Source organism: Molothrus aeneus, chromosome 13 (assembly GCF_037042795.1).
Source record: "Molothrus aeneus isolate 106 chromosome 13, BPBGC_Maene_1.0, whole genome shotgun sequence".
In the NCBI taxonomy this organism is placed as follows: domain Eukaryota; kingdom Metazoa; phylum Chordata; class Aves; order Passeriformes; family Icteridae; genus Molothrus; species Molothrus aeneus.
This window is the reverse complement of record NC_089658.1, coordinates 19,480,705-19,505,178: the sequence shown is the minus strand read 5'-3', so window position 1 is coordinate 19,505,178 and position 24,474 is coordinate 19,480,705. Positions and strand designations below refer to the sequence as shown.

Sequence of the window (24,474 nt, the reverse complement as noted above, 5' to 3'; positions counted from 1 at the left end):
ACTCACACTGAGGGGGTTTCCAAGTCCTCCCACGCCCCTGGTCCCACTGGAGCCGATGGGATTCTTGGGATGTGCCCCAAACCAAGATAAAAGGGACAAAAAAGCAGCAGGAATTGGTACCTGGAAGGGCTGAGCTGCCCCATTCCCAAGGAAAACCAGGATTTCCCAAGGAAAACCGGGATTTCCCAAGGAAGCAGCTATTTTCCCCATATTTTTAAATACAGGCTCTTCCATGGACATCCAACCCTGCTGACATTCCAACCCTCCACTCGACCTATGGATCAGCATTCCTGGCAAAAGAGCAATTCCAAAAAAACCCCAAAGCAAACCCCTTAAATTGCACTTTAATTGGATTTTCCAGAGGGTTATTAGGAAATGTTTCCAATCAAGGAGTAAATTGGGATTGTAATAAAATATTCCATAAATATTTACATTGGCCCTGGCTCCACTTGAAAAGCAGGGACATTTTTCCCTCTTGGACACGCTGCCAAAGGAGCCGGTTGGAAAACCAAGGTCCCAAAGTCACTTTGTTCCCATGCAGGAATGATCAGAGGGGGTTTTCCCCCCCAAATTCCACCCGGAAAGATTCCAGGTGCATCCCAGGTAAGTCTTGGGATCCAAATGGGATGAGCAGAGGGAGCAGAGGAAGGAGAGGAGGGGAAAGTCTCCAAAGCTGCGGCATATCCCAAGGAATTTACGAGCTGTGTGGGGTGGGCAGGGCTCCAGCTCCATCTGATCTGGATCCAGATCCAAGGGAACCGTCTGGTTTCATGGGATGAGGCTTTAATCAGGTGTGGATCAAGGAATTTCCCAGGAGTAATTCAACCCAGGCTTTGTTTATTGCTCCCCCCGTGACCCCGGGCCGGGGCCCTCGTGCCGTATTGAACCCGTTACCTGCTGATATCCTGGGATCCGAGAGGGATTAGGGAAAATTTTCCTGCTTTTCCAGATAAGCAGCTCTGTCTGTTGGAGCACAGAGGAAGGGGAGGTTTTTTCCAGCATGGAAAAGAAGCAGCTGGATTAATGGGAAGGGTTAGGAAAACACTGCTAGGGCAGGGATGAGCAATCCATGAAATATCCCATGGATTAAAAGGATCCCAGGGAAGCAGAGCTGGAGAGGGATGGGGATGCTCAGGGATCATGGCCAGGCAGGAGCATCCTCACCCAGGATATCCATTGGAGGGAAACCTTGGAAAAATCAGGACAGGCTTCCCAGAGAAACTGTGGATGGATCCTTGGAAGTGTCCAAAGTCAGGTTGGATGGGAATTGAAACAACCTGGGATTGGGGAAGGTGTCCGTGCCCATGGCAGGGGAGGAATTGGATGGGATTGAAGGTTTAGGAATAAAAATAAGGAGCCCGGGGATTTGGGAACAAAAATCAGGATCCCAGATTTAGGAAGGAAAATGAGAAAATTCAAGGATTAGGAAGAAAAACTAGCAGCCCAGGGTTTAGGATAAAAGATTAGGATCCCGGATTTAGGAACAAAACATAGGAGCCAAAAGTTTAGGAATAAAAGTTAGGAGCAAAAATTCAGAGCCTGAGCTCTGGGAGGAAAAATTCCAAGCCCAAGGTTTACGAACAAAACTTAGGAGCAAAACCCAGGAGCCAAAAGTTTAGGAGTTAAAATTGGGATTGCAGAGTGCAAAGGGCTGGAAAACCCAATGGAAGGGGCTGGGAAAACAAGGAGCAGGAAGGAATCCCGGGTGGAAAATTTGGGATTCCAATGAGCCCTCGGAGCTGCCAGTGGCACCAGGAGTTTCCCGGCTCCGGCCGCATCCCGGTGCTCTGTTCCCATGGAGCAGCCGCTTGGCAGCTCCCAACAGCTGAGGATATTCCCATTTTCTCTGTCCTTTCCATGATTCCAAGGGACGGAGCCAATTGGCTCTGCCAGGGCTGACGGATGGGAGCCGACAGCGTCGCTTCCCATTAGGATTATTTCTGGGAATCCACACCGGGATGGCTCCGGCAGGAGCTCCCAGCTCCCGACTCCCTGCAACAATCTGCTGCTTCCCAAGAGTTCAGGGAATGCAGGAAAAGCCGGGATGGCGACATTTATTGGCACCAAGGAGAAATCCTACCGGGAATGAAGGCTTGGGGTGGGATTTTAAAGAAATCCTACTGGGAATGAAGGCTCAGGGTGGGATTTTAGGAAAAGAGTGGAATTCCGGCCAAGGGCGACTTGGCTGGAATGTGAAAATCATTCCCAGTGGCTCTGGGATGCTTAAAGGCATTTTAAGGACTTTGGGGACAAATCCATGGATGGGAATGCCATGGAATGCTGTGGGTGGGAAGGGATTAAATCCCATCCCATTCCATAGGCAGGGAACCTCCCACGATCCTAGGGTGCTCCAATCCCCATCCAGCCTGGCCTGGAACATTCCAGGGATCCAGAGGCAGCCACGGCTTCTCTGGGAATTCCACCCCAGCCCCTCCCAGGGGACAATCCCTTCCCAGTATCCCATCTGAATCCCCTTTTCCATCCCTGTCCCTCCATCCCTTGTCCCAGGCCCCTTTCCAGGGAACTCCTTTTCCCTGCTTGCTTTTTCCAGGATGAGGGAAAGAGCATTCCCAGCTGGAATGTTGGGATGTGACTGGGTGGAAGTTTGGGACACGGAGGGGGGAAGAGCCAGGGCGGGATTGACTCCAGAATGATCCCTTCCCATGGAATGGGATCAAACCCTTGCTCCATCCATGGAATGCTGTGAGCTGGGAATGAGCTGGAATCCGCTGCTGATCCAAAGAGGCTTTTCCATGGCTTGCTGGAAAACAGGGATGGGAATCCCGGTGCCACACTGACACCTCATGGAAAAAGCGCTCCTTGCAATTCCAGCACTCCAGGGATGGATTTTTTGGGATAAACGCTTGGATTTTGCTGCCCACTTTGTCCTGATAAAGATGGTTGGGATAAAGGGATATTTCCCTGGAATTAAAGGGATTGGGACCAGGATCTGACTGGGAAAACCTGGAGATCTTGAAGCTGCAAATCCAACATTCCCCCTCCAACCTCTGCCCTTTGCCGAGGCTTTGGAGGAAAATAAAATAAATAAAAGTAAAAATAGAAATAAAAATCAGAATTAAAATTAAAATAATTAAAATAAGAAGAAAAATTTTAAAATAAAAATTAAATTAATAAAAATATGAATAAAAATAAAAATAGACATAAAATTAAAATTAAATTAAGAAGAAAAATTTAAAAATAAAAGAAAATTAAATTGAATTAAAAATAAGAATAAAAACAAAAAATAAAAGTAAAATAAAATTACAAAAATAAAATTATCAAATCCAAGGGCGCTGATTCAGAATTCCCAGTCTTTTCAACCTTTTCCTGTATCCAAACCGTCTCCATGAGCATCAGTTCCTCGTGTATCCCGGTTTCCCGCAGGAATATTCCCAATGGGATTTAACTTGTCACTGGGATAATGGAATCCAAATCCAAGAGATGGCTCCTCATTAACGATTAATAAACTCATTAAATCCCACAAATAAGAGCCTTTCCCTGAGTTTTCCATCATTCCTTAGTGGTCATCCCTATCCCAATCCCAATCCTTCCAGGGGGGCAGGAACAAGTCTGGGAGCAGGGAAGCTGCCCAGGCTGGGATTTTCCAAGGGGTCATTCCTTGTCCCAGGGCAGAGCCTGATTCTGGCTGGGAAAGGCTCAGGAAGCTGCACCAATTCCAAAGGATAGGTTATCCCTATCCCAACCCCAATCCCAACCCTCCCGCAGCAAGAGGCAGGAGCAGGGACAGGAGCAGGGATGGGAGCAGGGATATTCCCAGGAGCAGGGATGGGAGCAGGGATATTCCCAGGAGGGATGAGAGCAGGGATATTCCCGGGAGGAGGGACGGGAGCAGGGATATTCCCGGGAGGAGGGACGGGAGCAGGGATATTCCCAGGAGCAGGGATGAGAGCAGGGATATTCCCAGGAGGAGGGACGGGAGCAGGGATATTCCCAGGAGCAGGGATGAGAGCAGGGATATTCCCGGGGGCAGGGACGGGAGCAGGGATATTCCCAGGAGCCATTCCCTCTCCCAGGGCCGGGCAGGGCTCGGGAAGCGGCGCCATTCCCGTGGTTTTCCTGCCCCATCTAGCGGCGCTCCGGGAGAGCTGCTTCCCACGGATCCAGCCGGGAGCTGCCTCTGGAGCTCATGGAATTCCGGAGGGGCTGGAAAAGCTCTCCCTTTGTCCCTCCTGAGCTCTGGAATCCCAGCAGGGGAAGGGCCTGGAGCTCCTGGAGAAATTCCACAGGAGATCCTGGAGCTGCTTTGCTCTGCTGGGAGAGCTGGGAATGTTCCCCTGGAGAAGGGAAGGATCCAGGGACAGGACACAGGGAATGGCTCCCACTGCCAGAGGGCAGCGATGGATGGGACATTGGGAATTAGGAATTCCCAGCTGGGATGGAATTCCCAGAGAAGGGAATTTCCAGGCTCCCCCTGGATCCCTGAAATATCCAAGGCCAGCTTGGAGCACCCTGGGATAGTGGGAAGTGTCCCTGCCCTTGGGATGAGCTTTAAAATCCTTTAGAATCCCAATCCAAGCCATTCTGAGAGTTGAGGATTCCAAACCTCGGGAAGAAAAGCTTCTCCATGGGCTGGAACCCTTGGATCGAGGCAATCTCTCAAAACGGCCCCAAATGGCCCCAAATTTCCTTTGCAGACCTGAGGGTAAAATTGTCCCAACCCCATCTCAGGATCCAAGCAGATCCCAGGATTTACCATCCCAAAAAACACCTCTGATCCCAGCTTTGTGCAAAGCCAGGGAAGATGCCTCCCCTTGGATTTCCCTAAAAACCAGGAAGAGGGTTGGGAATAAAAGTATTTATTGAACAACTTGCAGGGACACAAAGTGAGCCAATTCCCACCCTATCTGTGAGGAAATCCCCTTTTCCCCCCCCATTCCCACATGGAAAACATTCCAGAATTCCCTCACGCCCCAAAGCAGCTGGGATGTGAATTCCCACTGCTCCCAGGATTTTGGGTGACTCTGGAATGTTCTGACACACTTAAATACTCTAAATCCATTCTTGCCAGAAGAAATCTGAATTCCCAAGGTTTTCCTGCTTCCAGTAAAATCGGGAATGGCCAAAAACACCCTTAAAGTGCTGGACTGCAGCTCGGAATAGCAGCGGTTGGGTCTCCCAAAAGAGAGGGAATGACCAGAAAAGATGGATTTGGGATTAAAAAAGTGGGAAAACGCTGGAAAAGTCTCCCAGGGAAAAGCCTGCTGGCACTGTCCGTAACGATCCAGCCCCGTTCGAAATTCTAGAGGGACCTTTGGGATTCCCCTAAATCTATGGAAAAGGACAGATCCATCCAGAAGTTCTTTGGGATCACCAACGGGGCCATTTCCCAGCTTCCCTAAAAACCTCTGGGAATGAGCACAAAGCAGTTCCTGAGGAGCAGTGGCAGCAGAGCATTCCTCAGGCTGGGAAAATCCGGGACTCCAGCAGGAAAAGTTCAGGGCTTCCTGCGCCTGCAGTGGGAAAGAGCCACAGAGAACTTTCAGGATTCATCCAGAGGAATTCTGGGAGCAGCCAACTCCTCATTCCCAGGTTTTTGCACTACCACCCGCCTCCTAAAAAAATCCAACATTTAATCCAAGGAAACTCCAAAAAATCCGGTGTTTTCCTTGGATTTTTAGGCAGCAGGAGCAGCTAAAACAAAGTTGGATTCCAGTTCTTCAATTCCCTCTTCCCATGGGGAATTGGAATTTCCCAATGGATAACATGAGCAAGAGGTTAAAGGGGCAGGAGACGGAATCCAGGGCATTCCTGCAGCCATTCCCAACCCTATTCCAGCCGGAATGAAAACCCAGAGTGGGAAGGGCAGCAAGGTTGGGGGGAAAACATTCCTGAATTTTGGAAGCTGTCAGGAAAGAAAGCCCAGGAGCACTTCCTTGGGCTGGGTATAGAGCTGGAATTACCAGGGAAGCCTTATGAATAATTTGGGAAAGAGGGAATTCTCCAGGCTTCCTTAGTGGTATTATGCAGTTGGAATTTTAGCAGGAATTCCACTGCAATTCCCTCGTCCCACAGGGAATTGGAGTCCTCAGAAACTGGAACTTCCCAATCCTGAGAAACCGGAATTTCCCAATCCCGAGAAATTGGAATTCCCCAATGGATAATGTGAGCAAGAGGTTAAAGGGGCAGAAGAGGGAATCCAGGGCATTCCCACTGCCATTCCTGATATTCCACTTGGGAATGCAAACCTGATGTGGGAAGGGCAGCAAAACCAGGGGGAAAGCATTCCCGAAGTTTGGAAGCTGTCGGGAAAGAATTCCAGGAGCACTCACTTGGGCTGGGCGTGGTGCTGGAATCCCGGTCCCAGCGCCGATCCCGCCCTCATCTCCACGGCCACGGAACACTGGGAACACACCACAGTCAGGATCCGCTGCTTCCCACCATTCCCAGCTCCCAGCATTCCCAAATCCTCATCCAAAGGGGTTTGGATCCCCAGGCCAGGAACGTCCAAGGCCGGGCTGGATGGAGAAGCCAGGGATAGCAGGAAGTGCCCATGGAATGGCTGGATTGGGATGAGCTGAAGTTCCCTCCCAACCCGACCCAGGCCAGAATTCCAGGACCCAGGGTGACGTTCCCAGGGTGACATTCCCAGCTCACCCTGGTTTCCACATCCGTCCATTCCGAGTCCGCAGCATCCCCGGCGGGGTCGGGATTGGGAGGTGACGAGCGGCGCTTCCGCCTGGAACGGGAATTTGTGGAATTACAGCACAAACCTCACGGAATATGCCACATTCCAACACTGAAAAACCCCTTTATTCTTCCTTGATAAATCTTGGATCCAGCAGCACCAGCATCCATGAATTTCTCCAAGTTTATGGAATTTCAAGTTGGATTTTCCCATTGGATCATCGGCCTGGGAGAAGTTCCATGCACACACCCGGAATTCCACAATTCCAGAAGCTCAAACGAAAGGTTTCCATCACTGGAACCTTGGGAATTCCAGGACTCCAGAAGCTCAAATGAAAGGTTCCACAACTGGAATTTTGGGAATTCCAGGATTCCAGAGACCGGACTCACCCAGTGGGAGATTCCTGCTTGAGGGTCTCGATGTCCGTGAACTGCACGGCCTGGCCACCACCCCTGGTCTTGAACACGTCCCCCTGGAATGGGAAAAGGACAAGGAAAAGCGGGATTGGGACAGGAACAACACTGGGATTCATCCCAGAATTCCAGCCCAAAGAGATATGGGCAAAAATAAGCCCCTCCCATTTCACTGTCAATGGATTGCTGCCTTTTTCTGCAGGAAAACGCATAAACCATGGGATCCCAAAAATAATGGAATCCCATAAATCACAGGATCCACAAATCATGGAATCCCACAAATAATGGGATTCGTGGACCATGGGATCCACAAATCATGGAATCCATGAATCATGGGATCCCACAAATCGTGGAACCCAACTGTGAAAACACCAAGCTAAATTTCAGCGATTCCAAAGCAACATTCCCAAGATTCCCACAATTCCCAAGGTCACTTTGATGAGCTTGGTCTGGATCTCAACCTTGACCACAGGCCGGAGCACCGAGTGCCACATCCAGGAATTCCTTGGGAAATTTTTTTAACAAAATTTCAGTGATTCCAATGCAACATTCCCAACATTCCCAAGGTCACTTTGATGAGCTCGGTCTGGATCTCAGCCTTGCCCAGAGCGCCACATCCAGGAATTCCTTGGGGTAACTTTAACGAAATTTCAACAATTCCAATAACATTCCCAAGATTCCCAAGGGCACCTTGATGAGCCCTGCCTGGATCTCATCCTTGCCCACAGCCCGGAGCACCGAGCGCCACACCCAGGAACTCCTTGGGTAATTTTAACGAAATTTCGACCATTCCACCGCGACATTCCCGACATTCCCAAGACTCCCGAGGTCACCTTGATGAGCTTGGTCTGGATCTCCCCGTCGGAGGCGAGCTCCTGGTGGGTCAGCAGGTAGCGGTCGCACCGGGCCAGGGCGCGCTCGCTGGGGGCATCCACGGTGATGGCCCTGGGCACGCGCGGCTGCAGCAGCGTCTCCGTGGGCACGTGGGACGGCGGCCGGTGATCCACCCAGCGCTCCCCGGCACTGCGGGAACGCCGCGGCCGCAGCGGCGCCACCGGAGCGCTCTGGGAATGATGGGAACAGGGAATGAGAACGGGAAATGGGAACGGGGAATGGGCATGGGGATCCACCCAGCGCTCCCCGGCACTGCGGGAACGCCGCGGCCACAGCAGCGCCACCAGCGCGCTCTGGGAATGATGGGCACAGGGAATGAGAACGGGGAATGGGCATGGGGATCCACCCAGCGCTCGCCGGCACTGCGGGAACGCCGCGGCCGCAGCAGCGCCACCGGAGCGTTCTGGGAACGATGGGAACAGGGAATGAGAACGGGGAATGGGAACGGGGAATGGCCATGGGGATCCACCCAGCGCTCCCTGGCACTGTGGGAATGCCATGGCCACAGCAGCACTGCTGGAGCGCTCTGGGAATGGGAAAAGGAAATGGGGACTGGGAATGGATGGGATTGGATGAGATGGGTGTGGGAATGGCAAAGGTTTGGTTCTTCAGTTGGATCCTGAGGGCACTACCAAGAGCTTGGCATCGAATTATCAGGGGAATATTCCTAGCCAATTCCTATTTTTCGGGCATCGAGTTATCCCATGGAATATTCCAGGCCAATTCCTATTTCATGGAAATTTTATCCTCATGTTGTCCAATCTGTCACATTCCTTTAAGTTTCCTCAAGTTTGGGAAAGATCCTCCCAAATTTCCAAATTCACAGCACCAGCCCAAGGGATTGTCCTGCTCTGTTTTCCTGAAGTGGTCTTGGATTGAATCCTGAAGCCACCACCATGAGCTTGGCATCAAATTATCCATGGAATATTCCAGGCCATCTCCTGGTTTTTGGGGATCAAATTATGAATGGAATATTCCATGTCAAGTCCTATTTCTTGGGAATTTTGGTCCAATCTGTTGCATTCCACACCTAGGAAGGAGGGGACAAAGGAAGAGATTGTCCCCCTCTGTTTTCCTAAAGCGCTCTTGGACTGAATCCTCAAGGAGCCAAATAATTTATGGAATCAGAGCTCCTAATTAATGGGAATTAGGGAATTAAAGCTGAAGCACACAAGAGGTTTATCCAAGGAATGTTTCCAGGCAGGAAAATCTCCCAGAAGCATCTTGGAAGATAGGAAATTGCAGGAGGGATTGGAGGAGACACGAGGGAGATGGAAAGAAAAAGGGAAATGCCAGGAAAAGGGAAGGGGAAACACCAGGGAAAAACATGAGGACACCCATGGCTAGAGCAGAGTGTGGCCACCTCAGAGCTCCCTAAAAGTGGGAATTCTCAATTTCCAAGGAAGCTCCAAAGACCAAGAGGGCAGCGAGAGCAGCCAGGCTCAGTCTGGGACCAGCAGGACACATCAGGGACAGCTCTACTCTATGTTAGGCTCGAGGACGGAGAACCTTTAGGCCAGGCTCAGGCTCAGAGAACCTTTAAGCCGGGCTGAGCCCCGCTAGGCCAGGACTAACCCTGCAGCACGGATCCTCTTCCTGCTCTAGCTCCTCTCTATCCCTGGGCACCTCCAGCACTCGGCTCCAGCACATCCCTCTCCTCCTGGCAGGGCTGGGCCAGGCCGAGCCCGGCTCTGCTCCAGCTTTATTCCTGGACTTGGGAATGCTGGCTGGCTCGCAGGAAGGGCCCCTCTGCTCCCACTCCAGCACACAGGAGGCCACAGAGATGCTGCTGCAGGAGTTGGAGCGCCGGGGCAGCCGCGGGGCCACCCGGCTGTCCCCGAGCTCAGCGGGGTCGCCACAGCTCTGGGGAGAAGGGAGAGAGCGGTGAGACACAGCAGGCTCCAAGCAAACGGGGACAGGCAGACAAATCCAGGGATTCCCCGTTCCTGTGGGTATCAGGAGGTGGGAGAACGGATGAAGAACAAACAGGACACAGGGAAGTCAAGCTGCTTCAAACTCAGGGCTCAAACTTCAGCAGGGACATCACAGCTCCGGAGAGAAGGGAAACATCAGTGACACACAGGAGGCGCCGTGCAGTCAAACAGGGACACCAAGCAGGGACAGACAGGTCCAGGGATTTCCTGTTCCTGTGGATATCAGGAGGTGGGAGAATGGATAAACAATGAACAGAGACAAGACAAGGAATTCAAAAGGTGCTCCAGCTCGGGGATCAAACTTCAGCAGGGACAGCACAGCTCTGGGAAGAAGGGAAACATCAGTGAGACACAGGGAGAGACGGATCCAGGGATTTCCCGTTCCTATGGATATCAGGAGGTGGGAGAGTGGATGAAGAACAAACAGAAGAAAAGGAATTCAAGCTGCTCCAACTCTGGGCTCAAACCTCAGCTCTGGGAAGAAAGGAGAGAGCAGTGAGACACAGGAGACTCCAAGCACACAGGGACAGAGAAATCCAGAGATTTCCCATTCCTAAGGATATCAGGAGGTGGGAGAACGGATGAAGAACAAACAGCAGACAAGGAACTCAAAGCAAGCTGCTCCAACTCTGCGCTTTGGGGCTACTAATGTCCAAAATCCCTGCACTTCATCCCTAAACATGCTGTTTCCTAATCCCAGCAGGTTTGGGAGTGACTCACGGGAGCAGGGGAAGGAGACACGGATCTCGGGAGAGGCTTTTCCCGCTCCCTTTCCCGGGATGGCCTCTCCGGCCGCTCGGCTCTGGGCTCGGTGACGATGGCCTTGAGCTGCTTCAGCTTCTCGTCCTTCACCCACAGCTTGTTCTGCATCTCCAGCTGCTTGGCTGCCACCCGCCGCTCCTGCAGGCACAGGGAAAGCAGTGGGAAACATGGAATTGCTGAGGCTGGAACGCCCTCCGGGATCAGCGAGGCCAAGCCGGGACTGAACCCAGCGTGGAGCCCTGAGTGCCACGTCCAGGAGTTCCTTGGATACTTGCAGGGATGGGAATTCCAAACCTCCCTGGGCAGTTCCAATGTTTAGAACCCTTTCCATGAGGGAATTTTCCCAGTATCCAACCTGAGCCTGCCCTGGAGCAGCCTGAGGCTGCTTTCTCTCCTCCCGTCCTTGTTCCCTGGGAGCAGAGCCAGACCCCCCCCCGCACCCCTGCTTTTCTTTCCTTCTTTCCCTTCCCCTCAGTTCCTTTCCTTCTTTCCCTTCCCCTCAATTCCTCTCCTTCTTTCCCTTCCCCTCAGTTCCTTTCCTTCTTTCCCTTCCCCTCAATTCCTTTCCTTCTTTCCCTTCCCCTCAATCCCTTGCCTTTCCCTTCCCCTCAATTCCCACACCCCAAATCCCCAAATTCCCGATAACCTGATCCCACTTTTCCCCCATTCCTGCACTCACACATTCCTTCTCCCACTTGAGGGAGGTCTCAGCCACCATTCCCTGCAGCCTGGCCTCCAGCCTCCTCTTGTCCGACGCCTGCCGCTGCAGCTTCTGGCTCTTGCTCTCCAGCTCCTGCTGCAGGTTCCTCTTGTCCTCCTCGTAAATCGTGGCTGTCTTCTCCAAAATCTCAATCTGCAGGAAGAGAGGAAGGATTTGGGTGGGAACACAACCTTCTAATCCCAGAATTTCCCAGAAAATCTCAATTTTCTCTTTTAAATCGCTGATTTCGCTGCTTTAAAAAGCCTCACCTTGTAAAAAAGCCAACAAATTTTCAGTAAAAGTTCCTCCAAAATATTTATTCCTGATCGCAAGGAACTTGCCAATAATCCATTAAAAAAAATGGGATTTGTGCTCCAAAATGACCCAACTGACCTTGTACTCCAAGGTTTTAATCTTCTTCTCCAGCCGTTCCAGCTCTGTCTTCTGCCCTGTTATGGTTTTCTCCTTCTCAGCCAGTTTTCCTTGGATGTAATTTTCCTTGGATGCAACACTGGAGTCAAATTCTTGCAGCATTGTTTTAAAGGCAAGAACTGGAAGAGAATTCAGATATTTTCTATTTTATCTTTAATCTTCCCTCTTATCCCCAAAACATCCAAACCTCTGTTTTTCCCAACAAATTTAAAGCCTAAAATTCCTCAAAAAAAAGGTTGAAACAGTCAATCTAAACAGGAAAATTGAGGCAAGGGAGATCCTTTGAGGAATAACAAGGGCGCCAAATCTGAGTTTTTTGCCCGATGTTCCAATTTGGGGCAAATTCCTACCGTTTTTGGCAAACTCCTCTGCCAGCATCTGCCTCATTTTGTGGCGCTGCTCCAGGGCCTCGATCAGTTTTGGGAGCGTTTGGTCGTCGTTGATGTCCAAGAGCTCGCAGGAAGGCAGGGGAGGGAAGCTCTGGAAGAAGAGCTCAGCAGGAGATGGCTCCTCTGGTCCTGCAGGATGGAAAATCCGTCAGCAGGATGGGAAAATTCCAATGGACAAGGGGCAGGATCGTGGAAAATTGGGAATGATTGATGGGAGCTATGGGTTTCCAAAGAGGTGATGGATGGGAAAGGACTAAATGTGACAGCCTCAATTCCTTGTTTTACAAAAAGCAGGTCCTGAACATCCAGGAACATCCCACAATTTCCTTGGCACAATTTCCTGTCAGAAGCTGCAATACTGGGACCATGGATTCATCCCAATCCCGTGCAATTCCTTGGAAACCTCCACAGGGACGCTGCAGAGGGAAGAGCAGCAGCTCCTAGGGCACTGAGGTTCAGCCTGATAGTTAAGGCTCAGTGCAATTGGTTTAAAAATTAATTCCCAGCCTTTAATTCCTAACAGAAAACTCTGCTGGAATCATGGAATGGTTTGGGTTGGAAAGGAACTTAAAGTGATCCCGTTCCATGGGCAGGGACACCTCCCACTGTCCCACATTCCAATTTGGCCTTGGACGCTTCCAGGGATCTGGGGCAGCCACAGATACTCTGGGAATTACAGCCCAGCCCCTCCCACCCTCCCAGCCTGGAATTCCTTCCCAGTATCCCACCCAAATTTCCCATTTTCCAATTTGAAGCCATTCCCTGTGTGCTGCCCCTCCCATCCTGTATCCCAATCCCTCTCCAGCCCTCCTGGAGCCCCCCTTGAGGCTCTGGAAGGCTCTCTAAATTTCCCCTGCCTCTTTCCCTTTTCCCAGGTGGACATTCCCAGAGCAGAATTCCCCACTGCAGCCCTCACCTGCTCCCACGGGGCCGCCCCTGAGCTCCAGCTTGCGGGACAGCTCCTCCCGGAATGCCTGGTTCCGGAGGCGCCGCCCCGGCGTCAGCCCGCACAGGGGCCTGTCCAGGGGCCTGGCCACCTCCACCTCCTGGGTCATCTCTGCAAAACGCATCACTTGCTGCAAGACAACAGGGGAAAAACACCAGGAGCACCTGGAGCTGGGAAACTGGGAGCGGGGCTGGGTCGCTGAAGCGGGAAAGGAGGGATTGTCCGGATGAAAGCGCAAGGAGTTCCCAGCCACGGTTTGGGATCATCCAGAAACCTCCCCACAAGGTGCCACAAAAGCTTGGGCAGAGACAGCTGGAATTCTTGGAATAGGAGGGATTAAGCACCCAAACATGGCTCCATGGAATTCTGTGAGGAAGGAAAACCTTTCCCACTTTCCAAGCAAGGAGCAGGTGTAATGTGAACAGCAAAAACAAGACTTGGGGAGCAGATTTATCCCACAGAATTGTAACTGAAGGGTTCAAAAATCAATTACAATTCTTTATGTCTCTTGGAGTACAAGAATCCAGGAAAAAAAGAGCAGGAGGGAATGGAAAAAGGCAATTTACCAGGCTTTCCTCGTAGTCCTCTGCCTTGGGATTCACACACACAATCATCCGAACTTTCCCTTCTCCATCGAAATAGTTCTTGAAGAGATGAGTCAGTTTGGAATCTCTGTATGGAACCATCTGGGAATAAAGGCCAGGGAAAAAAATCTCGTGAGTTTTCCTTATCCAGGTGATGAAATCCAAGGATAATCAGGGAAGGGCTGCCCACCTTGTTTGTTCCATACAATTGGTTTTCCCGCAGAACCTCGATGCACGTCCTCAATGTCATCAAGGACTGGTTGATATTCCCTAAAAGCAGCAAACACAAGGCAAAATAACTCCATGGGCAGCCCTTGGATCACGTTCCCACATTAGTCAGAAGAATAAATTGCCTAATTAATAATATTTGTTAATAATTGCTCTAATTAACTGAAGTGGCAGAAGTGCTGCCGCAAACTTGTGGGAAGATTTGAGGTCATCCTAACAGAGCACTTCAAGAATTCCTGGGATTCCTCCCTAGGAGACAGGATTAGCAGGAGTTTAATTAGCAGTGTTAATTAGCAGGGTGCTCCAGGGGGCTCCTACCTGCTTCCCGCAGTCTGTTCCCCTCAGCTTTGGTCCTGTTGGTTCTCTCACTTCCCGCCAGATCCACCAGGGACAGCTGGCTCAGGGTGATCTGCTCCTTTTCCTGGGACACAGAGGAAATCCTGGATCCCTCCAGATTCCCCCTAAAGGGCTGGGGGACACCTCATCCCAAAACCCACTTCCAAAGGATGTGTTGGATACGAGCCCACAGGGGTTGGTACAGCCCAGCCTTTTTTGAGAAGTTTGGCAGATCCCTTCTGCCTTGGGCCATGGATTGAAAGCTGTTGGATCATTCCAATTCCCCAAATCATAGATTCCCAAACAAAGGAAAAGGTGAAAACCAAAGGAATCAGCAACTTCACCCTCTGTTTTAACACCAAACTTTATGATTAACTCTGTCAGCTCCAAACTTGAGGCACGGGAGCTGCTTCCAAGGTAGATTCCACAAAATTCTCCCGGAATGACGCAGAACTCACCTGGAGCACGTTGTCCCCATCAGCATCCAGAGGAGCCTGTGCCAGTTTGATGATGAACACCGAGTGGGAGCGGCTGGATTCCCGGTTCAGCTGCGTGTTGGCGATGCGCCGCTTCTTCTGCCCTGCTCAGACACCCCACATTCCCAAAAATCCTGCTGCTTTCCCTCCAGCACCAGGGTGTGAGGGGTTTCCCAGCTGTGGGATATTGGGAAGGGCTGGGAATGGGGAGGCCCTAAATGCCCAGAGAAGCTGTGGATGCTCCACCCCAAAGGATGGGGCTGATCCAGCAGAATTTCCCTGCTCACGGATGATGTTTAAGGTGCTGGGATGTGCGGTCAGCCCTGAATTCCAAGATTTTTACCTCTCCAAAAGACTTCGAAAGCTTCCTCTGTGGATTTGACCTCCACTTCGGTGCAGCCCGTCACGTACATGTTGTGGTTCTGGTCTTCCCGAAGGATTTTGGACTGGGGAGGTCTTTGGGATAGTGGGAAAGAGGGAAAAAATCCAAATAAATCCCACTGGAGGGGAGGTCTCTGTGCAGCTTCTTGCCATGCAGATTCTCTTGGAGGGCAAAATTCAGCAGGAAAAGGTCAAAAATCGGAGGGGAAAAATTCAGAGTTTGGAGGGAAAATGTCACAAGTCTGCAGGGAAAGGGTCAAAAATTCTGAGGGGAAACGGTCAAAAATGCTGGGGGGGAGAAGTCCAAAAATTCTGAGGGGAAAATGGTCAAAATTCAGGGGGAAAAGGTCAAAAATTCCAAGGGAAAATGGACAGAATTAAGAGGGAAAAAATTCAGAATTTGGAGAGAAAATGTGACAAGTCTGAGAGGAAAAGGTCAAAATCCAGGGGGAAAAGGTAAAAATTCTGAGGGGAAAACGACAAAAATTTGGAGGGAAAAGTTCAATTATCCATCTAGAAGATGGAAGAGGGAATACAGGACATGGACACACAGCCAGGATTAGTGACACTCCAGCTACTCCTCTAATTAGCAGCTATTTAATTGCAATTAATTGCTTTGGTGGCAGCTATTGCTTTTCTACAAGCACACAGAAGCAAGGAGAGCATCCTAGGTTTCCTAGGAAAGCAAGGAAAGGCAGGGAATTTTCTGCTTCTACTCAAGGAAAACAGCACTGGAATAATGGGAATAAGACATTGGACACATACACAAAGTCTCCATTTCTCACAGGAGTGTTGCAATTGTTCCACCTACCAAAAAAACGGGGAAAAACATTAAATCCTTGATTTCTGCCTCAAATCCTTCCACACTGCAGTTTCCAGAGGGAGAAATAATCCCAGATTTTTTTTTTTTTTAGGATGAGCTTCGGGAATAAACACCTTTTAATTTTTTTTTTAATTTATTCTAATGTTTAAAATTTTTAATTAAAATTTTAATGTTTAAAAATTTTATTTTAAAGTGCTTTAAAACTGTTCAGTGTTTAAACACTGAACGGTTTAAAAGCATTCCCAGAGATTCAAAACCTTCTGGAATGAGGACCCTGGAGACAGCTCCCAGTTTGCTTTCCCCTCATTAGTCTTTGTTAATCAACCACTCCTTAATTAACACAGGACTGAGGGGCTCCTTTAATGGAGTTTCAATCCATAGATTCCAAGTGGAATTTGCAGACTTCTCCTACTGATTTTAGACATCACAAATGCACACCTTTGGAAAAAATATCCCTAAAAAATATCCCTAATTTCTGGTTTTATGGGAATTACTGATGTCAAAGTGGAATAATAGGGAAATATTATCATAGCAAGTGGAATAACAGGGAAATATGGAGCACCAAACCAGTGTTTTCCACTGTTTCCAGGGCAAAAAGCTATGGAATGGCTTGTTCCAAGTTGAAATCGCCTGTTAGAATACACTGGGAATTTAAGTGGGATACAATTCCCTAATTAATTCAATATTTGCTTACTAATCACCCAGGCCAACGAGGAAGGGAGCACCTTGGCCATCAGTACTGAAACATTCCCGGCTGGAATGTGTGTTTAACAGCGATTCCCAGTGATTCCCACGAATTCTGAGCCAAGCTCCCAAAGGTCAGAACCAAAAAAACCAAGGTGGAGATCCTACAAAATCCTCCCAGGACTGGGAATACGGGAATTCCCAAACTCCCTTGGGCTTGGTGGGCTCCAAGCAGATGGTGGACGTCGGAACAGGACACAAAGACCCTGCTCTCATCCCAAACCTCTTCCCAGCGGCCTGGCGCTGATTCCCAAGCCCAGCCTGGGCCAATCCCGGCCTTCCCGACTCACTTGGGTTTGATGGGGTCGCAGGGGGCCTCCTCCAGCAGGTCGTAGATGTAGTTGTTGTAGATCTCGATGTAGGACACGAAGACGCCGTAGACGTTGTCCTCGTCCACGTCCCCCGCCCGGCAGTGATCCTGCGCGTCGATCATGTCGGCAAACTCGGGATCCAGCTGTCTCCTGTGGGAAACGGGGATTTGGGACGGCATTCCCAGCAGCCGGGGCGGCTCAGAGCGGAGCTGGGGGGCCGGGCGGGGAAACGCAAGGAAAGGCAGGGATATTCGGGAATATAATATCCGGGAAAAGTCACGTTCCTGCGGGGTCCTGGGCAGGGCCAGGAGCCGGAACTCCATGATCCAACTGAGGGAATTCCATGGCTGGAATTCCATGATCCAACTGAGGGAATTCCATGATCCAACTGAGGGAATTCCATGGCTGGAATTCCATGATCCAACTGGGGAAATTCCATGATCCAACTGAGGGAATTCCATGGCTGGAATTCCATGATCCAACTGGGGGAATTCCATGATCCAACTGAGGGAAATCCATGGCTGGAATTCCATGATCCAACTGAGGGAATTCCATGATCCAACTGAGGGAATTCCATGGCTGGAATTCCATGATCCAACTGAGGGAATTCCATGATCCAACTGAGGGAATTCCATGGCTGGAATTCCATGATCCAACTGAGGGAATTCCATGATCCAACTGAGGGAATTCCATGGCTGGAATTCCATGATCCAACTGGGGAAATTCCATGATCCAACTGAGGGAATTCCATGGCTGGAATTCCATGATCCAACTGAGGGAATTCCATGATCCAACTGAGGGAATTCCATGGCTGGAATTCCATGATCCAACTGGGGGAAATCCATGATCCAACTGAGGGAATTCCATGGCTGGAATTCCATGATCCAACTGAGGGAATTCCATGATCCAACTGAGGGAATTCCATGGCTGGAATTCCATGATCCAACTGAGGGAATTCCATGATCCAACTGAGGGAATTCCATGGCTGGAATTCCATGATCCAACTGGGGAAATTCCATGATCCAACTGAGGGAATTCCATGGCTGGAATTCCATGATCCAACTGAGGGAATTCCATGATCCAACTGAGGGAATTCCATGGCTGGAATTCCATGATCCAACTGGGGGAAATCCATGATCCAACTGAGGGAATTCCATGGCTGGAATTCCATGATCCAACTGAGGGAATTCCATGATCCAACTGAGGGAATTCCATGGCTGGAATTCCATGATCCAACTGGGGGAAATCCATGATCCAGCTGAGGGAATTCCATGGTGGAAATTCCACGATCCAGCTGGGGGAATTCCATGGCTGGAATTCCATGATCCAACTGAGAAACGCCCATTGTTGGAATTCCATGATCCAACTGAGGAAATTCTATGATTGGAATTCCATGATTCAGCTGGAGGAATCCCACGATGCAACTGAGAAACGAGCATGGTTGAAGTTCCACGATCCAGCTGAGGAAATTCCATGGCTGGAATTCCATGATCCAACTGAGGAAATTTTGTGGTTCTATGGAAATATCTCCAAACTGAATTTCACCAGATTTGGTTAGAAAATCCAAAGTTCGGTTTGGTCTGGCTTCGCAGAGCTGGATTCTCAACACCAGGGGGTTTTAATCCTGGCTTAACAGGTACAAAAAACAGGCTGAGCCTAAGTCTTCTCATCTAAAGAACTGTTCAAACCACATGGAACACACTCATTTCCCATTAATATTTTACTAATTATTATTATTAATAACCCTGCCCATGGGATGATATCAACTTGAAGATCTCCTTGAAATCCTGGGGCGGGGGGGGGGGAAAGGTAAAAAATTCTGAGGGGAAAATGTCAAAATTCTGAGGGGGAAAAGGTCCAAAAACTCAGGGAAAAAAAGCCATGGAATGGCTTCCTCCAAGCTGAAATTACCTGTTAGAACTGCAGGAATAGATTGGGAATTCCAGTGGGATACAATTAACTCATTAATTAGATATTTGCCAATTTTTTTTTGCCAATTTTTCCTTCATTTCTTCAAGGGAAGAGCCCAAGAGAAGCTGAACCCCATTTCTAGGGCACAAATTCCCTCTGTTATTCCCAGAGCCACTCACTTCCCAGCTGGAGTTTTTGGGGTGGGCAGGGCCTCTCTCCTCTGGCGTTCCAGCAGAGCCTCCACCTCGCTCTGCACGTCCACCCCGTTCTTGTCATCCAGCTTGAAAACCTGAGGGAAAAACCAGGAATTTCAGCCAATTCCAACATCCAGGTGCTGCCCAACAAAGAATTATTCGATTCATTAATTAGTCTGATTCTGATTAGGCTGGTATTAATTTATTAACACCATGCCCCTCACTGCCACTCAACCCAGCAAGATCTGACAGAAACAATTTGCAAAATGATGTTTTAGAAAAGCTCCCAAGGATGAGAATTCCAGGATTATTTCAGTATATTTTAGGCATCGCATGTGCACACCTCTGGAAAAATATTCCTAATTTTATGAGGAGACAATTAATTTTTGGTTTTATGGGAATTACTGAGATGAAGTGGAATAATATGGAAATATGGAGCACCAAACCAGTGTTTTCCACTGTTTCCAGGGGAAAAAAAAAAGCCATGGAATGGCTTCCTCCACGTTGAAATCAGCTGTTAGAACAGCAGGAATAGTTTGGGAATTTCAGTGGGATACAACTGCCTAATTAATTAAATATATGCTCATTAATCACCCATCCTAACAAGGAAGGGAACGCCTGGCCATCAACACTGACACATTCCTGGCTGGATTCCTTCCCATGTGGTTTTAAGAGATTTTTCCCAGGATGGGCCTGGGCAATAAGCACCAAACCACTGAATGCTTTAGAAGCATTCCCAGAAATTCAAACCCTTTTTGGAACAAGGACCCTGGTGTGGGTTTTTTTCCCCTCTCCCAATCCCTCCAACAGCAGGTTTGGAGCAGGAATCCATGGATTTGGGGCTGTGGGGAAGATGTGGGGAGGCACTCACGAATCTCTTGGCCTGGAAGGGGCCGATGCTGTTGAAGATCATGGCCAGGCAGCGGGGCAGGAGCCCCCCATCCCCAGGAGATCCTGTCATGGTGTGGGTCTTCCCGCTGCCCGTCACTCCGTAGGTGAACAGGAGACCTGGGAATGCAGGGAAAAGGGAGAAATCAACGGGATTGGGGAAAAAAAAAACCCCAACTTACCTCAAATACTGCACACCATCCAAAGTGGTCACAGCTGGGAATACCCGTCATCCTCTCCAAGGGCCACAAACCAGCTCTGGCATGGGTTGTGCCATCCCTGGAATGTTCCAGACTGGATGGGGCTTGGAGCACTCTGGGATACTGGAAGGTTTCCCTGCCCATGGAATGGGATGAGCTTTAATGTCCCTCCCATAGATTGGATGGTTTAGGAAGTGATGGCTTTTTTGCCATTTGCTGCTTTTTTGGGAGCTGAAAATGCGCTTTGCTAAAACCCCAAAATGCTGATTTCACAACTTGCAATTCCCACAAACCATGGGAAAACTTGGGAGAGAGCAGGGAGAGGATTTGGATGCATAATTCATGGAATTCCAGGATGCTTTGGGTGGGAAGGGATCCAATCCCTTTGCCAAAGGCAGGGACAGCTCCTGCTAAGCCAGGCTGCTCCAACAACACTTCCATGGCACGGGATCACCCATTTCCACCCAAACCACCCCAGGACTCCTATCCAGAAAGAGCTTCCAAGGGAATTCCAAGCTGAAATCTCTTGTTAGAACAAGCAGGAACAGATTGGGAATTTCAACTGGATACAAGTACCTAATTAATTAAATATTTGCCTTTTTTTACCCCCAACTTTTCCTTCGTTTCCTCAAGGGAAGAGCTCAAGAGAAGTTAAACCCCATTTTGTGTGAGGAGCTGAGCCACGATTCCAACCCAGCCTTGGGAGCCCTGAAATCCTGGGAATGGGGACACAGGAGAGGACCTCTGCTCACCGTTCTTGCCCCGGATCAGGTCCTCCACCAGAGGCTTGGCCACCACGTCAAAGAGCTCCTTCTGTGCCACCAGCGTGCCAAACACCTCCTTGAAGGAATACTGGGTCTGCCAAGAGAGGGAAGACCACCCTGGAATTCCAGCCCACGGCCTGGAGTGGCCAGAGGGATCCCACGGAGCAGAGAATTCCCAAAGGACAGCTAAAAGCGGGAATTTCCTTTCAGCTCCCCCCAGAATCCAAGCAAAGGAACATTCACCATGGCCAAAGTGGAGCTGTTCCCTCATGGAATTTTGTTTATTTTGGACCTTTTTCCAGCCCAGCCTCAGTTTTCAGTCTTGAATGTCAAGCTGGTTTTATTTTTTATGAATAATTTTAAAGAATTTTTAATTCGCTAAAATGCATTTTAATAATCCAAAATTTCAAACTGATTTTTAATGAATTATTTTAATAGAATTTAAACAAATTTTAATTTTTGATGGTCATTTTTCCACCAAAACTCTTCCTTAGGGAAATAGCTGAATTCCAAATTTCTGAACAAAACCTCATTTAATTAAATTAACATTTCATTAATTAAGCTTTGCCTGTTCTATTTAAAGCTTTGAAGACCCCTTAGTACATTTCCCATAGGATTTTTCCAGCTGTAATTGGAAACAAAATATTCCACATCCCAGCTAAGATTCCCACCCAGAGAAGCTGTGGATTCCTTTTCCCTGGAGTGTCCAAGGCCAGGTTGGATCAGTCTGGGATGGTGGCTCCCCATGGAATGGGATGAGCTTTAAGGTCCTTCCCATCTATTTCACAGATCAAGAAGTGATGTTTTTTTGTCCTGGATGGGTTTTTGGGCGGAAAACTTTCAGATTTTGCACTCTGCAAGTGCCACAAGCCATGGGAAAGCTTGGAGAGCGGGAGCTGGATGGAACTCGTGGAATTCCAGAACTCTGGGTCGGGAAGGGACCTTAAAGCCAAATCCCACTGCCAAGGGCAGGGGCACCTCCCGCTAAGCCAGGGGCGGGGGCAGGAATGCCAGGCGAATTCCAGGCGGGAATTCCGTTACCTCGCGGTACTCGCCATTCCTGAACACGCGGTAGCCCTCGGGAGGGTGGATCTGCACCGTGGTGCCGTTGATGACCTCGATGCAGCATTCCTGGTCCGCCCGGCTGAGCGGCCGCACCCGGCAGTACACCTGGGAAGGGGGAAAAACCGGGAATGAACCGGGAATGAACCCGGAACGGACCGGGAATGGACCGGGCAGTACACCTGGGAAGGGGGAAAAGCCGGGAATGAACCGGGAATGAACCCGGAACGGACCGGGCAGTACACCTGGGAAGGGGGAAAAACCGGGAATGAACCGGGCAGTACACCTGGGAAGGGGGAAAAACCGGGAATGAACCCGGAACGGACCGGGAATGGACCGGGCAGTACACCTGGGAAGGGGGGAAAATCCGGGAATGAACCGGGCAGTACACCTGGGAAGGGGGAAAAACCGGGAATGAACCGGGAATGAACCCGGAACGGACCGGGCAGTACAGCTGGGAAGGGGGGAAAATCCGGGAATGAACCCGGAATGGACCGGGCACTACACCTGGGAAGGGGGAAAAAACCGGGAATGGACGGGGAATAGACCGGGCAGTACAGCTGGGAAGGGGGAAAAAAACGGGAATGGACCGGGAATAAACTGGGCAGTACCCGTGGGATGGGGGAAAACCGGGAATGGACCGGGCAGTACAGCTGGGAAGGGGGGAAAAGCCGGGAATGGACCGGGCAGTAAAGCTGGGAAGGGGGAAAAAAGCCGGGAATGAACCGGGAATAAACTGGGCAGAACCCGTGGGATAGGGAAAAAACTGGGAATGGACCGGGAATGAACTAGGCAGTACACCTGGGAAGGGGGAAAAAACCGGGAATGAACCGGGTAGTAAAGCTGGGAAGGGGGAAAAAACCGGGAACGAATCGGGAATGAAGCGGGCAGTACACCTGGCAGGGGGGAAAACCGGGAATGAACCCGGAATAAACTGGGCAGTACCCGTGGGATGGGGGAAAACCGGGAATGAACCGGGCAGTACAGCTGGGAGGGGGGAAAACCCGGGAATTAATCTGAGAATGAGGGAAACAGGGATAAACGGGGAATGAACCTGGGAATGAACCGTGCAGTACACCTGGGATTGGGAAACAGGGATAAACCCGGGAATGAGCCTGGTATGAGGGAAAACAGGGATAAACCTGGGAATGAACCCGGCAATACAGCTGGGATTGGGAAACAGGGATAAACCGGGAATGAACCCGGCAGTACAGCTGGAATGAGAGGTGGGAATGAGGGAAACAGGGATAAACCGGGAATAAATCTGGGAGTGACCCTGGGATTGGAGAAGAGGGATAAACGCGGCAGCACAGCTGGAATGAGAGGTGGGAATGAGCGGGAACCGGGATAAACCAGGAATGATTCCGGAACAAAGCCGGGAATTTGGCTGAGCGGGAATGGGGGAGCTCGGGATGAGCCCCGCACTCACCCCCACCGGGTCCTTCTGCGTGGGGTTCGTGGCTTTCCTCGGCCTCCGCGGCGTCCTGGCCCTACTGAGGGGAGAGAGCGTCAGGGGAACCGGGAACGGCCGCACCGGGACACCGGCAGAAGAGAGGGGGAGAGGGCAGAGAGCCCAGGGGACGGGAGGGGCGGGCAGGGGAAGGGAGAGCCGGGAGAAGCGGGACAGGGGAGCGCCGGGAGAAAGGCAGCGCCGGGACGGCGAAGGAACCGGGAGGGAGCAGAGGGCACCCATGCAGGGCGGCCCCGCGCCGAGCCGAGCCGCCGCCCCCCAGGGCCCGCCAGTCCGACCCTACCCTCCCTTCCCTTCCCTTCCCCGCCCGGGGCTGCGGAGCCACTCACGCCGCCTTCATGTCGCGGGTAGCGCCACTGTCGCGACAGGGCCCGGGGCTCGCGCTGCGGGGCTGGCAGCGGTCGCGCGCCCGTGAGATTCAAATCCGTCCAATCAGCGAGCACGGCGCCGCTGACGTCGTCACGCACGGCACGTCACCACGGCAACGCGGAAAGGGGCGCGGCCCGAGGCGCGGGCGGCCCCTGCTGGTAACGGGGGTGGAGGGGCCGCGGGTTCGAATCCCGGCCCCGGCCGGTCCCGTTTTTTTTCCCCCCGCTTTTTATCCGTTTAATTCCGATCTTTCAGGAAAACAGGTGGAATGCAGACCGTTTGCAGGGCCAGGGCTTCCCTGTGTGCCTGCCTGGAGGTGAATCAGTCACTCAGTTCATTCCCAACCTGATGGAAACAAGTGAATTCCCAATCTGTTGGAAAATGAGTGAATTCCCAACCTGTTGGAAATAAATCCCAAACTGTGGAAACAGGTTAATTCCCAACGTGTGGAAAACTAGTTAATTCCCAACCCAATGGAAATGAGTGAATTTTCAATCTGTTGGAAATGAGTTAATTCCCAACCTGTTGGAAATAATTCCCACCCTGTAGGAAACGAGTTAATTCCCAACCTGATGGAAATGAGTTAATTCCCAACCTGATGGAAATGAGTTAATTC

The 24,474-nt window shown here is 50.5% G+C and overlaps 1 protein-coding gene across 1 annotated transcript; it reads right to left on the bottom strand.

Annotated features, from left to right (window-relative positions):
• Positions 1 to 4,996: 4,996 nt before the first annotated feature.
• KIF23 (kinesin family member 23) lies at positions 4,997 to 23,829 on the bottom strand. Its single transcript, XM_066558817.1, has 24 exons — positions 23,819 to 23,829; positions 23,448 to 23,511; positions 21,998 to 22,126; positions 20,945 to 21,050; positions 19,976 to 20,112; positions 19,090 to 19,199; positions 16,979 to 17,149; positions 15,887 to 15,928; positions 15,084 to 15,196; positions 14,723 to 14,844; positions 14,247 to 14,349; positions 13,891 to 13,970; positions 13,683 to 13,802; positions 13,087 to 13,246; positions 12,132 to 12,299; positions 11,743 to 11,900; positions 11,329 to 11,502; positions 10,608 to 10,787; positions 9,529 to 9,816; positions 7,893 to 8,123; positions 7,036 to 7,118; positions 6,616 to 6,697; positions 6,291 to 6,361; positions 4,997 to 5,471 (listed from the first exon to the last, which is right to left on the bottom strand). Exons 1-24 carry the CDS (start codon positions 23,827 to 23,829, stop codon positions 5,456 to 5,458), a joined length of 2,919 nt encoding a protein of 972 aa, XP_066414914.1. The 3' UTR covers positions 4,997 to 5,455.
• Positions 23,830 to 24,474: the final 645 nt, after the last annotated feature.